This window comes from Gracilinanus agilis, chromosome 5 (genome assembly GCF_016433145.1).
Source record: "Gracilinanus agilis isolate LMUSP501 chromosome 5, AgileGrace, whole genome shotgun sequence".
NCBI lineage: Eukaryota > Metazoa > Chordata > Mammalia > Didelphimorphia > Didelphidae > Gracilinanus > Gracilinanus agilis.
In genome coordinates, this window is record NC_058134.1 from 223,424,739 (window position 1) to 223,442,843 (window position 18,105).

Consider the following 18,105-nt stretch of genomic DNA (forward strand, 5'->3'; position numbering starts at 1 on the left):
CTAAAAAGTTCTTGAGGTCCAGTGGGATCATTTCCCAGAGTATAGCTGGTCTGTTCCCTGGCCAAGTCTGCTTAGTAGCTCTTCTGAATATGAGACTAGTTTAAGAAGCTTTTTTCCATTTTTAAGCAATAAATGAAACATCTAAACAGTGATGTTTTTCCCTCTTGTATGGGGGACAGAGAATTTAAGATAAAAATAAACATCAACATATTGGAAGAGTAAGAGAAGAAGAGATTTGAGAAATGGATAATCATTCTGAGAGCTCATTTTAATATGATTGGACTGTGAAAATTATTTTGTTTAGACTAAGACCCCCATGCTAGAAAATGCATTTTCAAGATAGGTCAAAAGGCTTAAGACGGTTTCTGTTTAGGGATATGAGGACTAGAGTAAAGAGTTTGATCCACCAAATGAAGCGAGAGACAATATAAACACAGTTGACATCCCATTTCTTGTTTTAAATTGGTTTTCTAAGAAAACTAATATGCCATTAGCCACCATCAGGCTTCCAGTTCTGACCTGGGTTCTCTTTAAATCTCTCATTCCTTTTTAGTTAGGGTTCACTCTGGATTCCTCTTTGACGCCACCATGCAAAAAATTCCGTACAAAATTTTAGCTTCATCTGATGGCGCACAGATTTTGGATACAAGATTATTCACTGAAATTCTGATCACATCATCATCATGCTGTTTAGGAGACACTGAGAGGTTTTAAACCTGGCTTCCTATCCTGGTTCACTGTGTATACATATACTCTTGGTATATAACACAGGCCTCCAACAGTTTCTCCTTCATTTTAAATTCCTGAAATTCTCAATTGGTGAATTTTAAGGCCTCACATTCCAATATAGAGTTTTTGATGAGTTTGGCATGAAAATGCCCTTCTGATGTGAATTAATTAATGGAATCTAAGAAGCAAAAACTAGCAAGGACCAAGATTTATGTGTGCCCAGAAGAAATGAACCAGAATTCCCTTGCCTTAGATCTGAATAATTTTTCTACACGGTGCCTAAAAGGAAAACATCCTTAGGAACTATTCTGGTGAGCGAAAGGGTCGCTGACGGTTTTATTTGAGCAAGTTTTGTCTTTGAGTACACACCACACAGGAGACAGCTGGGACTGACTACATTAGAACTTTGCCAAGAGCCTTTCAATCAACCCACACTTCCATAAGAAGCTTGCCACAAGAATCCTGAACAATTAGAAGCTTAGATGCATTTTCATAGCCTACTTCCACGGTGATGACTGGGGAGTTTGTGCTAGAAGGATTCAATAGAAGATAAACACATTAGTTTTCGTTTTGTTCTTTTTTTTTTTTTTTTTTAAGAAGAGGAAAAAAACCCCATTCTCATTTGGCAGATGTCAATTTTCAATCTCCAGGCTCCCACTGTGTGTCCCCAGCAGTGTTTGAAAGATCATAGGAGGGAACCAGAGACTCTGGGCACCACTGATGATGGCCCAAAAGGAAGAGTATCACCCTCCAACATTATCTGGGTCAGCAAACCCCAAAGACAAGAGTGGAGGTCACTCCTCAGTGATGGAAGCCAAGAACACCACAAGAGAGGAAGGCAGTTTGACTTGGGATAAAATATTGCAGCTGGGCAGTCTCTAAATCTTATCCTCTGACGCCAGTGAGACTCCCTGGGGGCTCTGGTTTTCTTACCCGAGGCACTAATGTCATTTAGGGCATTTGGCAAAGATGATTCCCCAAGTACTAATCTGATTAACACTCCTTCCATGGCGACTAGTGGCCATCATTCCATGAACCTGCCCATTCATAAAGACTTTACATGGGAGGTTCAAGAAAGGCTAGAATTTGGAGGATTCACCAAAGAAAAAGTTAAACCTGAAATAATCCAATAACTAGACTATACAGTTAGTCTTTCTACTTTACAAGAGCTTAAGGAATGGAAAGGCAAGCAGAGAGTGAGAAGAAACAGCTTTCAGTATGTGATGAGAGGCATCCTAAACACCCAGGAGCTCTATCTGGGGCCATTTAGGAGAGGCTAGCTCACTGCCTGGAAGGGCCATGGCAGCAGCAGAGACTATGCCTTGTTATCCTGCCCTCCCCATATCACATGAAACCATCCCTTTCCTGGAAGATTGGGAAGCTCCGTCAGAACAAAGTCCTCACTTGGAAGATGAAAGAAAAAGCAAGAGATAGGGAGAGAGAGACAGACAATAACCCAACGGAGAGGGAAAGGTGGGTCCAAACAACGAGTAATACCATACTTGGGCTTTGCCGACTTGTACTCTTCCGTGTCCGTGTCTTCGTCGTCCGAGTACCAGTGATCTCCTCTTCCTCCTGCCAAGAGGCCCCTGGCCGCCAACAGTCCTGCCGCGTTGCCATAGCCGGTGTATTTCAGGAGGCTGTCCACTGCAAAGTCACAGAGAGCCGGTCACTTGTTACAATCGAGTCAGCCCCAGGGAGTCCCTGCGCCCGTGGCCATCGCCGGCCGCATCCTCCCCAGCGAAGGTTTCCAGGAGGTGCTACAGGGGTGAGGATGGTGCCCTGGGCACCCTCTGGAAATAGCACGGCAAGGGAGCACTTACTAAACCCCTTCTGAGTACCAGGCAGTGTGCTAAGCCCTTTACAACTATGATCTCATTTGATTCTCACAACAAACCTGGGAGGTGAGTGCTATTATTATCCCCATTTTACAGCTGAGGAAACTGAGGCAAACAGAGGTCCAGGGCCATATAGTCAGTAAGTATGTAAGGCTGGATTTGAACTCAGGAGGCATTGACAGAAGACACTTACATAAGGAGTGTCTGTAATTCCTGAGGAGAGCCAGCAATAAATGAGAGTCACCAGCCAATTGGGGAACTGATTTCTTCAGTCATAGCTCTTAGCTAACACAGAGGGTCCTGGGGCTCAGGGCTGGCCACATGAGGATTTCACCAAATGCATAATACTGCAGATGGAGTAGAGAAAACCTGCCTTTCACCTCTTTTCCAGGAAATGGAGAGAAATGTTATCAGGACTAAGAGAATAAATTGAGAGGGGTTAGTAAGTAGAACAGGAGAATAGAGAATCAGGCTCCCAGAATGCCAGGGTTAGGAGGGGCTTCAGGGCTCTTCTAAACAGTAACAACACAGCTACAAGGGTTCTTCAGCCTTTGCTTGAAGACCTTCAATGACAGGAGTCTGGGACCTATGTAAAAGGCAGCCCCTTCCATGCTGGGGCAACACTGTCTGCAGGGTTTACTGAGCTTAAACCCCTTCCTGCTGGGGCCTCTGGAGTCAGGCAGAACAAGTCGACTCCCTCTTCCACAGGGTGACCAATCCTCCAAGTACATAAGGGCTGCCATCTTGTTGGGAAGCGCCATTCCAAGAGCCTGCCCTTTTATAAAGATTTTACATGGGAAGTTCAAGCTTCAAGAGAGCTCGACTCTGGAGGATTCACCAAAGAAAAATGAAATAATCCAATAACTAGGCTATATAATTGGTCTTTCTTCTTTATAAAAGCTTAACAGATGGAAAGAAAACCAGAGAGTGAGAAGAAAAAGTTTTCAGGGAAGTATCATTAGAAAAAAAGATGCCATTAAAAAACCACTCTATAGCAAAAATGAATACTATGGAAATAGGCATCAAGTGACAGCATTTGTACAACCCAGTGGAACTGCTTGTCAGCTGGGGGGGGGGGGAGGGAAGGGAAAGAAAATGAATCATGGAAACATGGAAAAATATTCTAAAAAAATAAAATAAAATTTTAAAAAAGATGCCAAAGTCACTTGATCCCCATTGCCTAGCCCTTACTGCTCTTCTGCCTTGGAATTAATACACAGTATTGATTCTAAGGTGGAAGGTAAGCATTTAAAAAAAAAAAAGATGCCAACAGGCTAGCGAGGGGGTAAATAGAGAGCTAGCACCGGAGATGGGAGGTCCTGGGTTCAAAATCTGGCCTCAGATGCTGCCTAGCTGTGGGACCTTGGGCAAGCCATTTAACCTCAATTGCCTTACTCTTATAGCTCTCCTGCTTTAAAACAAATACTTAATATTGATTCTAAGACAGAAGGTAAAGGTTTAAAAAGAAAAGGTACTGAGGACACCCTGGGACCTTCCGCAAAAATCACAGCAAACTGTGGGGACCATCGCCAAGGTGGAGGGAACAAGTAGATGACAGTTATGGAGACCCTTCAAGAGTCTTTGGTGATAGTCTCTGACGAGAGCCAAGAAAAAGGAGGCAGAGGTCATGGCCGTACCATTTGTTAGGGATAGACAGAGAATGGGTTACAGAAAGGAGGGACGTGTAATCTTGCAGACATCTAACATGAGCCCTGGGAAGCAAGGACTGCTCTGCTTCTGTGTTTGCACAGAATTAATAAGTGCTTTAAAATTCACCCAAACGTTCATTCATTCAATGATAAGTTATAAAGCAGGGTAAGATAGGACAAAATGCTGGGACCATACAGGCAATTGGCAGGTGACTTCACTCTTGAGTTCTTAGGAAAAACTCATTCAAACAACACTTAGAAGATGGGCACCTGAGTTAACATTTATGGCTCCAAAAAGGGCTCAAATCATTGGATGTTCTTTCTGAAGGTGCCAACCCATTAGGTTACCATGACCAAAATGGTGAAGACAAGCTCAAAACACACAGGCCAGGCCAGGAAATGAGACAGAAGGCTTTGTTGGACAAAATCAGTGTTTCTGTCACACAATAGCTTTATAAATCTGGTGACTGCATCTTACCAAAAAACCAAACAGTTAGAGATGGTACAAAGGAAGGAAACTATAGGCAGTGTGTGTGTGTGAGAAAGAGGGGAGGGGTAGGGGAGAAAAAGGGCAAAAGGGAGAAGGAAGGAAGGAGGGAGGGAGGAGAGTGAGACAGACAGAGAGAGAAAGAGAGAGGGAGAGACTGATGGGGGGGGGGAGAATAGAGGACGGGGGGGGTAGAGAAAGACAGAGAGAGACAAAGAGAAGGGGTGGGGGAGAATGATGGTAGAGACTCCCACATTCCAGAAAGAGAGCCATCAATAAGATCTTCCTCTGGAAAGGGACAGATTTGAAAAGATCAAAGTCAACAGAATCAGGAAAGCACCAGGGAGTACAGTCACAAGCCCAGGAGGAGAAATCCTCACACTTACTACTTCAGACTTTAGAAAGTGTTCTCTTGAGGACCCTGTGAGGATCAGATAAGGGGTTTGTCAAATCTCAAACTACCAAAATTAAAGTGTTTCACTGAAGGTCATTTTTTTTTTTTTTACCAAATAAAAGGGAATACAAACATAAAGTTTATTCTTGAGTCCCCATCTCTGACCCTTGGTCCTTGAAGGCTGGGCCAGTGGAGGGCAGGCTCTGGTGGGTCCTACTCAACTGGACTTTAAGGACCAGCCTGGTGCCAGACTATAACAAGCCTGTATACCTGTCAGCCTAGGACCCAAGATACATCAAATGATTGACAAAAGTATTTTTAAAAGTACCTACTATGTGGCAGATGTAAGGGATAAAAAGACAAAAATGACATAATCTCTGCCCTTAAGGAGCTCCCATTCTACTAGGGAGATGTGACATGATGATAAATAAGAAACAAATACAGAGTGATAGAAGGAGGCGCTAACAACTAGTGGAATCCAGAAAGGTCTTCTGAAGGAGGTTGGGATTCCAAGGGGTAGAGATGAGGAGAACACTTTGGGTCGGAAGGACAGCTTGGACAAAGGCATGGTGGTTGGAGCTGAATGTGGTCATGTATGGAGAGTAGCAAGTAGGTCAGCCTGGTTAAAGTATAGAAGAGAGAATGAATGAGGGGAAAAAATGTGTAATAAATCTAGAAAGACAGAAAAACCAGATTGTGGATAGTTATAAATGCCAAACCTGACCTTAAAGGCAGTGGCGAACCACCACCTGAATCCTTCTGGATAATACAATATTCCAGGTTGAGCTGGATTTTTAAATTTAATTATTTTTTGGAGGCTAGCACTATGCTATCCAGAAAAGCCTTCCCTCCTGGATGGCTAGAAAACTAAATAATGACCAAAGATACGATCAATTATGAGAATGACTATTTCACCAAGCTGAATGCCTGGTGATAAATACTTAGGTCATAGCAGTTCCAAGAGTTACCTTAAAAAATTTAATTTGTAGCATTAAGTCTTTTGTTTTGATGCCATTCACATTTCCCCATGTGCTCTTCTCCCTCCCAAACAGCATTCTTATAACAAAGAATAAAGGGATAAGGACTAGACCTGAGATTTTGTTGTTATAGGCAATTTCTAAGTGGGGAAACTCTCTACCAACAGTCCTTGGCACTTTCACTGCATCTTATAGGGTTTAAGAGCAGGAGTTCCTCATTTGGGGTCCAGAAACTTTTCATCTTTTCCCCACTGTATTTCAATACAATTGGTTCCCTTTGAAATCCTATGTATTTGATTTTAGCCTACTCCATTGCAGAGGCAGGAGGTCCAAAAATGCATATGTGCTCAGGCTTTGGTCACATACTCATCAGTTGTGCTGATTTTCTAGTTTTACTGAATTCCAAAGCCGAACAAAAAAGACGGCAGGTTTATCCACTATTTTGAGGTATCTGCATTTCTCTCTTTCTCCAGCAGTGGGAATTTGGAGATTCTGACATTATTCTAGGCTCCTTTCATTCCAGGATGACCAGTTATGACCTTTCATTCAAAGTTTCTCCTCTGACCCCAAGGAAGAACATCAGCAGAAAGCAAGGGAAAGCGGTTCCCACCTACCTCTCTCTTTGCAAAGGACAAAAAGGAATTCAGCTGCGATCTGTTTGACCCCAAGGTCAACATGCGTCATGAGGCGCACCAGCTTGTTCCGCACGGTGGAGCCGACTTCGGGGCGGTTGGTCACATCTCTCAGAGGTGGCAGAACCTGATGACACAAACACAAATGTTGACGGTGGCCCAGAGTCCTATGGGCATGCTCAGGCACTAGAGGGGAGGAATAAGTCTGCCCAAGAGCTGCCATCTTAGATCTAGAGTTGGAAGGGACTGGGGAACCCTCTGTCCAACCCACTCGTTTTACAGATAATGAAACTGAGGCCCAGGGAGGTGATGAGGTGGACCTTGTCCATAGGTTATACATGACAAAGGCAGGATAGAGCCTAGTGGTCTGCCTCCAGGGTTCTTTCCACCTCTAACTACTCAATAACTGAAGTTGGAACTCAGCCATCATCAGAGTGGCAAATATCTCATGGGCTTAGGCGTTTTGTTTTGTTTCTTTAAAATAAGCAAACAAACAAACCTTTAGCTTCCATTTTAGAATCAATACTGTGGATTGGTTCTGAAGCAGCGATAAGGGCTAGGCAGTGGGGGTTAAATGACTTGCCCAGGGTCATACCACTAGGAAGTGTCTGAAGCCAGATTTGAAGCCAGGACTTCCCATCTCTGGGCCTGGCTCTCAATCCACTGAGACAGCTAGCGGCGCCCATGGTCTTTGTTTTCTAAGAACTCAGGCACCTACTTCCAGGATGAGAGAAAGAGCACCAGGAAGATTTGCTTTCCTTGTGCCCAACGAAATCAGACTCCAAATAATGGGCATGTCTATAACAGAACCCAGGGGACGCTTTTCCCCTTGAATGGGTGTCCTACCGACATAAAGAAGAATGCTTAAGGTTGACCATTTGGGCAAAAACAACTTTCTAGGTTCCCAGTTCCCTCACCCCCAAAGGCAAACACACACACCATACTCATTCCCCCCCTGGCCTTCTTCCATCTTGGTTTATCACAAGCCATGCCTTAAAGGAAGACTAAGTCCTAACTTCCTCCATCCAAGAAGGTCTGGCCCAAAGGGATCCTCCTCTCTTCTGAATTCCTGTAAAACAGACTGAACCACAGGATTTTTAATTGATACTATCTGATTTTTTTAATTGCCTCCCCAAATATACCACAAGTAGGAAACCAAGTTGCTTTTATTTTGGAAACATCATTAGTATAAATTCTGAGACACAGGAGTGGCAAAGGGTTAGGCAATCAAGGCTAAGTAACTTGCCCAGGATCACATAGAAGGAAGTGTCCAAGGCCAGATTTGAACCCAGATTCTCCCAACTCTAGACCTGGTGCTCTATCCACTGTGCTTCCTAGCTGCCTTGGAAACCAAGGTTTAACACTTCTCTTAACCTTGTGGGAAAGTGCACAGGACTGGGCCTATAGTACATGCTTGGCAAATACTAATTGAATGAGCTAAACAAAATGATTTTGGGGCCAACTTCTGACAAAAGAATAGGACCATGTAAGAGTGTGGGTTTGTAGCTCTGGATGACAAAAGATATTTAGAGTCAGTTAAAAAAACAACAAACGAAAGTTCTGTTAAGTCATTTGGCATTTGAAAATGAGGTTATTTTTTTGGAGAAATAGATTTTTATTGGTACCTTTTATTTTTACATGAACTCTATCTTTGCTCAGTTATCCCTTAAAGGAAAGACTTTAAAAAACTGTTCCTTCATTATAACATTTATACATTTCTTTATATTATTTATAGATAGTATTTATATATTTATACATTTCTATATAATTTGTAGATTTATTATATAAAATGTTAACACTTTACTCACCCCATAAGCTGTAATAACCTATTTGGAATCACTTGTACCTTCCAAGATCTTTTGTACTTTAGAACCTCACCCATGACCATCTCCCCTTCTTCATGGCCCTTGAAAAACTATCACAGGAGTATTGGCTTAAAGTTAGAAGAGAATCAGAATCCAACCCATCCATTTTATAGATGAGGAAACCGATGTCCTGAGTGGTTAGGTGACTTGCCTAAGGTCACATAGCTAGTGGGTGTCTGAGATAGGATTTAAACATAGGACCTCCTGACTCCAAGTCCAATGCCAAATCCACGATGCTTCCTTTCCATGTTTCATACTTGTCTTCCATGGGCCACAACTCAGTGAAATAACTCCTATTTCCTCCTCTTCAGTTGTTTGGGGGCAGGGGCTGTCTTTGGCCTCTTTTTGTATCACTGGAGCTCAGCCCAGCCTGGTATGTAGTAGGTGCTTCATAAATATTTATTGGTGAAAGTATATTTTGCATACTAATACCTGGACAACCCAGATCAAATGGCTTATAACCTGGGAGTCTGGGAAGGAGGGGAGGAAGATTTGGATCTTACCATTTAAGGAAATGTTCACTGAAAATTCTTATAATATGTAACTGGGAAAATAAAGGTTTTTAAAAGTATTTATTGATTGATCATCTAATATGAATTTTTTTCTATACGTTTTCTATATGTTTTTTCTATACTTTCTGACTCCAGTCCATCCTTCCCATAAATATTGGAGGCTTGATTATTTTCCTGATTAGACATGTCAGCACCCCAAAATGTTGGCAGAGTCTGGCCTCTCTTGTGAAATGGAAAGCATTTTATATCATGTGCTTATGCATTAAAAGCCACCATGGCTCCAGAGATGGGTAATAAAAAAACCACGAGAAGAAAAGCTAATACTTAAACAGCCTTGTCTATGTGCTAGGCACTGTGCTAAGAGCTTTACACTTAGCATCTCATTCAGTCCTCACAACAAGCCTGAGAAGGGAGTGCTGTTATTATCCTCATTTTACAGTTGAGGAAACTGAGGCACACAGGATTTAAGTGACTCTGCCAAGGTCATATAGCTATTAAGATTCTGAAGTTAAATTTGAACTCAGCTCTTCCAGACCCCAGATCCAGCACTCTATCCATTGCGCCACTGCCTGCAAATAGAAGGTCTTACTTAAAATAAATGATTAACCTTCTCGAGGTAAAGAGAAACAATCTCCATGTATGAATTTATATAAGTTTTCCCTCTTTTCTGCAATTTCTCAGGCAAAGATGGTTCTAATCTTCCCCACTGGATTAGAGATAATTTCTTTCATTCATTTTCTTTCTTTTATTTTATTTTCTCCCTTTCATTTTCTTTCTTTCCTTCCTTCCTTCCTGTCTGTCTTAGGAACAACTCTAACACAGAAAAGAAAGGTCTAGGCAATGGGGGTTAAATGATTTGCCCAGGGTCACCCAGCTAGGAAGTGTCTGAGGTCACATTTGAACCCAGGACCTCCTGACTCCAGGCCTGGAGCTCTATCCACTGAGCCACTTAGCCACCTCCTAGAGATAATTGATCTGTTGATGGACCTGTGATGGCTCCTTCCTCACCCAGCCTCCCTTTCTCTTCCTGATTCTGGCTCATGGTTTGATATAAATCTTTCATGGAAGATCCACTCCAAACCTGGAAACTTTCTTCTTCCCCCAGGTCCCTAAAATGGATTATATTTATCCTATCTTCTATTCCCTGTTTTTCTTCAACATCCACTACAGGCAGCTATGGCCTTGGAATTAGGAAGACCTGAGTTCAAACTCTCAGTCATAGACTAGCTGTGGGACCTTAGCCAAATCACTTAACCTGGCTGCCTCAGTTTCCTCATATGTAAAATGGGGCAATTATAGTACCTATCTCCCAGTGTTGTAAGAATTCTTAGCATTGTGCTACATAAGTTTTATACAATATGAATAGTATTATTACAGAGCTCTACACACAGGAGAATATTCAGTAACCTTTTTTTTTTCTGATAGATTCATACTTCCCCTAACTCTTAAAACCACACCAAAAAAAAAAAAAAAAAAAGCCAAAGGAAGAAAGAAAAGGTGTACTTGATTCCCAAACTGGATGAATTCCAAATGACTCTCAAAATGCCAACAGGCACCTATTTCTCAATGGAGAGGTGTCAAAGAGGAAAACAATGTGTCTTGGTGGTTTTTTGTTCTTTTTTGAGCTTGATAAAAGAATCAGGAGTACAAAGAGAATACAAGTAAAGGATGACAGCTTCCAGGATGCTGGCATGCAGATTCAATATGCATCCAGCTGTTACCTGGTCTTTAATGAATTTCCGGATGTTTCGGTGAGCTCGGGAACATTCGGTTAAGAGACTGAGAACTGGGGTCAGGCCCTCCCGGTAGCAGCTTCCCTAAAAAAGACCCAAAGAAGGTGAGTGAGCGGATTTATAGGATTTCACAAAAGACACACAAATCACAGAAATCTGCCCTTTGGTTTGAGTGGAAAAAGAAAAACAATGTCTCCTGTCTTCAATGAGTTAAAACTTAAAGAGAGTTAAAGATCAGCTTGGGGGGAGCATTACTGATGCGGAGGCTTCGTCATCTCCCCAAAGTGGTGTGTCCCAGAATTTTAGTGCTTCAACGGACTGTGAGTAGCAGCAGTTTTCATTCAACCGCTTACTTTTTTTTTTTTTTTAAATCCTTAGCTTTGATCTTAGAATCAATATTGTGTATTGGTTCCAAGACAGTAGAATGGTAAAGGCTAGGCAATGGGGGTTAAGTGACTCGCTCAGGGTCACACAGCTAAGAGATGTCTGAGGACCTCCCTTGTCTAGGCTTGGCTGTCTATCCATTGAGCCACCTAAGTGCTCCCTACTCTCTTTTTGCAATACAAAAAAGGCCTGTTTTGAATATTTTAGAACAGACATTTTTTCCCTGTCTTTTAGCAAACAGGAGTATCTGCCCAGGACTGTAATGAATGGGTTGAAAGTTATGAATGGTTCAGTCATTTTTCTTATATAACTCCAAATTGCATCCCTGAACTTTAGACCAAATTTACTGCTCTACCAACAGTGCTTCATTGGACTTCCTGACTCCACCAATGCTTCCATTTTTTTTTTTTAATCATCTTTGCCAATTTGAATAGTGTGGGGTAAAAACTCAGACTTGTCTTCATTCTCTTCATCTGGTCATTGCCAGTTGGTAATTCTCCCTTTGGAAACCATTTCTCATATCTTTTGACCACTTATATTCTATTCAATAAATATTTATTAAGCACCTACTATGTACCAGGCACCGTATTAAGCACTGGGGATTGAAAAGAAAGAAGCAAAAGACAGCCCATGTCCTCAAAGAGCTTACAATCTACTAATAACCGATGTATTGGAAAATGATCTGTGGTATTCCGTTTTGAGTCATTACTCATCCATCTTGGATATCAGATTTTATCAGGGAAACTTGATGCAAAGTTTCTCCCCATCACTTGTTCAATTCTTTTATTAATCTATTCTTCTATATGCATTGGCTTTGTTTGTGTGAAAGCTTTTTAATTTTATGTAACTGAAATTGTCTCTTTTTTCCCTCATGGCCACTTTGCTTGGTTTCTCCAGTCAAGAATAATCCCTTCCACTCTTGCTATGAAAGAAGGCTCTTTTGATTTTAGGATATGAATTTTGATGCTGAAGAAGCACATTGGTTTGGAGATACTACAGTACCTAGTTTAAGAGTGTGGCCGAAACCTAATTTCTTCCCAAAAGCTTTCTAGTTTTTCTAGGAGCTCAGCTAAAGATAATACTTTCCCCATACTGAGATTAAGTTTACCCAATACAGTGACATCCTTTTCTACTACTTATGTTTCTTACTTACCTAGTTTTTCTCACTTATCTTCTTTTTATTTTTAGACAAATAGTTTTTATGCTCATCACATTATAATTTATAACTTGAGTTTAGGTAGAGTTATGCCTTCTTCATTTCTATTTTTTTAATCATTTCCTTAAAAAAAAAATTTTTTTTACCTTCCATCTTAGAATTAATACTGTGTTTGGGCTCCAAGGCAGAAGAGTGTTAAGGGCTAGGCAATGGGGGATAAGTGATTTGACCAGGGTCACATAGCTAGGAAGTGTCTGAGGTCACATTTGAATCCAGGACCTCCTGTCTTCAGGCCTGGCTCTTAATCCACTGAGCCTCCTAGCCGCTCCCTTATTTTCATTTTGATTCAGATTCTAAGCCTTTTGTTCCAGAATGTGAATTTCATTATTCAGCTAATTTTATAAAATATTTCTCCCCCAACCCCATTTTGGTAGTGTTACTGGAAATAGCAATAAGTCTAAAATTAACTTAGATACTATCATTATCTTTATGATATTGGCACCACTCACTTCATCCCTGGACCACTATAGTAGCCTACTGGCTGGTCTCCATGCCAAAAGTCTCCCTTGACTAGCTATCAAAGTGAGCTTCCTACAACCCAAAGGTCTGACCATGTCTTTCCTAAGCCCCTGGATTCAAACAGCTCTAATGGGTCCCTATCATCACCAGAATTGACTATAAAACCTTCTGTTTGTACTTGGAGCCCTTCACAACTTGGCTCCATCCCACTCTTCCAATCTTCTTATGTTTTATTGCCCCCTCATCCCCACCACACTCTGAGCCAGTGACAACTGCCTCCTTGCTGTTCCTTCAACTAGACACTCCATCTGTTGTCTTCCATGCCTAGAATTCGGAACCCTCCCCCCTCATTTTTGCCTCCTCACTTCCCTGGCCTCCTTCAAGTCTCAGCTAAAATTCTTCCTTCTATGAGAAGCCTTTTCTGATTGCCCATAATCCTCATGCCTTTCCTCTGATAATTATCTCCAATTTATCCCGTCTAGATTTCGAGCTCCTCAAGGGCAAAGACTGGCTTTTGTGTTTCTTTGATTCCCAATTCTTACCTAGCACAGCGTTTGGCACATAGTAGAAGCTTAATAAGGCTTTATTGCCTGACCATTCAGTAATAAACAGTATCTCTCTAGTTATTTAAGTCATTTATTTTTTTGAAAAAAAAGTTTTAATAGTTATATTTGTGTAAATCCTATGTTAACTCCCAGAGTTTGTAGATTTTGTCATTTTTTAAAAATTGAACTTCTCTTACTTCCTCCTGATTTTCTAAATTCTCTATAGAAATGTTGATATCTTGTAGACATAGCTTATATCCTGCTAAAGCTATTCATCATCTAAGTTTATTTGCTGATCCTTTCAGTTTTTTCAAGCAAATTGTCATCTTGTCTGAAAATTTTTCTCCTCTCTGTCAATGTCTAGGCTTTCATTTCTCTTTAGTGTCTTACTGTTAGAGAGAACATTTTAGAACTTTGTCAAAGAGAGGGGATCTTTGCATGTCCTTGTTTGTACATGGAAAGCTTCTAGTTTTAATTTTTCTATCTCATGGCAAATAATGTTACCGCTTGGTTCCAGATAAATGATTTTGATCATATCAAAGTATGATCCTTCCAAGCCTATGCTTTTCCAGGTTTTTAACACAAATGAGTGACGTGTTTTTGTCAAAAGGCTTTGTCTGCACTTACTGATATAATGATGAGGTTTGGTTTATATGCATAATTCATGATTTTCTTAATGCTAAACCATTTTTGCATTCCTGGCATGAATCAGAATCAGTAATGATGAATCATTTTTTGGATATCTTGCTGTAGTTTCCTTGCTGGCTTTTAATTTTAAAATTGCCTTATCAATATTCATTGATGAAACTGATTTAAACTTTTCTTTCTCTGTTTGACCTGTCCCTGGTTTGGGTACATGGATCATATTTGTCCCAAGAAAAGGGTGGTAAAATGCCTTTCTCCATTTTAAAGGTGCAGGTATAAGCTATTCTTTAGATATTTGAATTTAAACAGTGAATTTAAGAAGTTGAAGTCACATGGAAAATCCTTCTGGATCAGTGATTTCTTTCTTTTTCAGTTTATGCTTGCATAATTCCTTTTTCTAAAATTGCCTTGGAGCCCCTACACTCTGTTTTGTTAATTTGGGTACTTTATATCTCGGCTTTAAAATTCTCAATTTCTGTTGGTAATATATTTGGGTAAAGACATTTTTTATAATTCTCCTTATTTCCCATAAAATGGAAATTCACCTTGCTCTTTTTAAAATTTTGGTAATTTGATATTTCTATGAAAACATTTTAACTCATGTTTCATTGATTTTGTTAGTCTTTTTCTTCACCATGACTATTTGTTGTCTGCATGACTTATTCTTTGGCTGGCTTATTATTCAGGATGTTTCCATTTAGGTCAGCTTCTTTTCCTCACATCTTTTACTGAATACTCTTTATTGAATTATGACATGTAGAGAATGTGGTCAGCCTTTTTGAATTGATCATTTTATTATGGCCTAGCACATGATCAGTTTGTGTAAAGGTAAGTATAGGATACATGTGACAAATTTTTGCAACAGTACTTGGGATGCTAAGACATCTATGGATTCTTTATTGCCACTAGTAAGTCATCAGGGGTCATCCATATTTCTTTTCCTCAACAGTCTCTGCAGCTCTATTTTTTCCCCTTATTTATCTTTCTGTTGGATTAATCCTGGTCTGAAAGTCCCCTCATTTCTCTGGGGATTCATTTCTTCCTCTTTAAAAATGAAGTTATTTGGGGGTAGCTTGGTGGCTCGATGGATAGAAAGCCAGGCTTAGAGATGGGAGGTCCTGCATTCAAGTCTGGACTCAGATACTTCCTAGCTCTGTGACCCTGGACAAATGACTTAACCCCCAATACCTAGCCTTTAGCACTCTTCTACCTTGGAATAAATACTTAGTGATGATTTTTAGAAAGAAGGGAAAGGTTTAAAAAAAAATGCTATTGGCCTAGTTCATCACTAAGGTCCCTCCCAGGTCGAAAGCTTGAGTTTTAAGATTTATTTCCAAAGCCTCTGCTAGTTCAAATTCCTCAGGAAGGAGCTTATTTGGGCACACCTCCCAAAGCCACCCCACCATTGGTATTACCTTGTCTATTCTCTTCTCCATAAAATCAAGAAGAACACGGATAGCCTCCATGTTCATACCATTGTACACCATGGTATTGTACTTCAGATTGGCTTCTTCTTCCCTTGTTTCATCTTGGCCTGTTTCAGCTTCTTGGGTCGGTTCATCCAGAGTTGTTGCCTCCTGGGCAATTTCGTCCTGGGCTAATGGACTAATGAGGACGTCCAAGCATGAGACTGGAACATTGCTTAGAAGGTTGACTGCATTGCTGAGAAGGGGAAAAAAAAAGATTTTAAAATGTTTTATTCTAAATATTTTTGAATAGCACTTACAAAAAAGAGAGGATAACAAACAGTTTCTAAGTGACTCTAAGGAAGCAAAATTTTGAAAAAAAAAAAACCTTTAAAAAGGTGCCATTATATTTGATAATAAGTTATACAAGAGAGAGGGAATAAATTATTTCCTGGCCCAATAAATAACCCAAAAGATAAAATAAGAACGGTAAAAGAGACTAATAAGTTAATGTATACAACCAGGTAAGTCACTTGCTGGATCTAGAAAATAGGAATTAATAGGTTCTCATATATACTTTTCATTTCGCTCTGTATGAGCAAAATAATTTTCTCATTTCTCTTTCATCCAGTTTGTAAGAGAAGCCAACATGGCTGCTGCAAACCTGTTTCCCATCATCTCTCCCTTCAAGAGGAAAACAGTAGATATGAGCTTGAGCCCTCCATACACCAGCAGGGGGAACTCACACACAGTTTTTGAGCGATGGATGCAATGTTTGATTCATTGTACAACAAATCCATTACAAGGATGGTGTAAGCTACTTTTAAATTTGGCCTGCTCTCCAATTACAGGGTATCCTTCCCACCAGAAAGAGAAGCCATTCTAGATGCTGCCTTAATCTTTGAAAAGAAAAATCTTCACAACTGGTTGACAAAGAACCCAGTGCTGAAAGAAATCACATTTCTGGCTTCAACGCTTCAGGCAGTGTTCTGAAAGTCTTAAATCCCGATTTTAAATGGTCCTCTCCTCTTCCCTCATTTTGATTTAAAGTTCTACAAGTACCGTGGCGTTTAGGGCATGCTCCAGTTAAGGTGGCCAGTGGCACCTTTGTAGAATCCCCTTCCCAGCAACAAAACCTTTGTGAAATGCTTTTCTTGTTCTTCTGAAGCTCAGTCATTCCTTTTCCTTCAAGTATGAGTTTTTCCTTTCTTTCATCATCAGAGAAGATTTCATTTCTTAGCTTATTTTGAAAAGAAGAAAAAAAAATTCTAATTGCTTCATCACAGATGAAGAACAGACAGCTGGAAAACAACATGTAGTAGGTTTTTCTTTTTTTGGGGGGGAAGGGAGAATCTTTAAGCACCCCCATTCAAATAAGCAAACAAATACTGCTGTCATTCTGATTTCCTTAATACAAACCTGCTTGATGATAGGACCTTATAATTAGGACTATTTATAAGGAAAGAAAATCTTCCATGAAGGAGAGTTTATTTTGTTTTATTTTGTTTTTTTTTTTAAACCCTTACCTTCTGTATCAGAATCAATACTAAGTATTGGTTCCAAAACAGAAGAGTGGTAAGGGCTGGACAATGGGGATTAAGTGATTTGCCCAGGATCACATAGCTAGGAAGTATCTGAGGTCACATTTGAACCCAGGACCCCCATCTCTATGCTTAACTCTCAATCTACTCAGCCATTCCTGAAGGAATGCATTTTTAAAATTTTTCCCACGGTTACATGATTCTTATTATCTCCTCTCTCCCAGAGTTGACAAGCAATTCCACTGGGCTATACATGTATTATCACTCAAAACCTATTTCCATACTATTCATTTTTGTAAAAGAGCAATCCTTTAAAACCAAAACCCCACATCACATATCCATATAAACAGGCGATAAATCATATGTTTTCTTCTGCGTTTCTACTTCCTCAGTTCTTTTTCTAGATGTGGATAGCATTCTTTCTCATAAGTCCCTCTGGATTGTCTATCACATTTTATCCTCCCACAGTGTTCCAGTTACTCTGTACAATGTTCTCCTGGTTCTGCTCATTTCACTCCGTATCAGTTCATGGAGGTCTTTCTAGTTCTTACAGAAATCAATCTATATATTCTACCACCATCATTTACCACAATTTGTTCAGCCATTCCCCAGTCAAGGGACATCCCATCATTTAAGGAATAAATTCAAAAAAGTCCTTTCCCACCTTTTAATTTTACAAATGCTTGAGGTTCTTTTTTAAAAAAATTAATGTAAGGGGCAGCTGGGTAGCTCAGTGGATTGAGAGCCAGACCTAGAGACGGGAGGTCCTAGGTTCAAATCTGACCTCAGACACTACTCAGCCGTGTGACCCTGGCAAGTCACTTGACCCCCATTGCCTACCCTTACCACTCTTCTGCCTTGGAACCAATACATAGTATTGGTTCCACGACAGAAGGTAAGGGTTTAAAAAAAAATTAATGTATCTTTAACATCTTTCCTAATTTAAATTTTTTCTTTTTAATTAATATTGACAAGTATTTTCATACACAAGAGAAAAAGACAATTGCATATAAAACTGTGAATTATTATGTCTAGCTTGTTTTTTTTTTTAAGTAAATGACTTAAACAAACTGCCTGGCTGATTTGTGTCTTG

At 40.2% G+C, this 18,105-nt stretch overlaps 1 protein-coding gene across 2 annotated transcripts in view; it reads right to left on the reverse strand.

Annotated features, from left to right (window-relative positions):
- The window catches only part of RIC8B (RIC8 guanine nucleotide exchange factor B), a 104,619-nt gene that overhangs the window by 17,973 nt on the left and 68,541 nt on the right, over positions 1–18,105 (reverse strand). For both annotated transcript variants that reach the window (XM_044679482.1, XM_044679484.1), the window contains exons 5-8: positions 15,481–15,727; positions 10,805–10,900; positions 6,689–6,833; positions 2,232–2,376 (exon numbers count right to left, since the gene is read on the reverse strand). In XM_044679482.1, the coding sequence (XP_044535417.1) occupies positions 2,232–2,376; positions 6,689–6,833; positions 10,805–10,900; positions 15,481–15,727 (633 nt within the window). The remainder of the gene's footprint in view (positions 1–2,231; positions 2,377–6,688; positions 6,834–10,804; positions 10,901–15,480; positions 15,728–18,105) is intronic.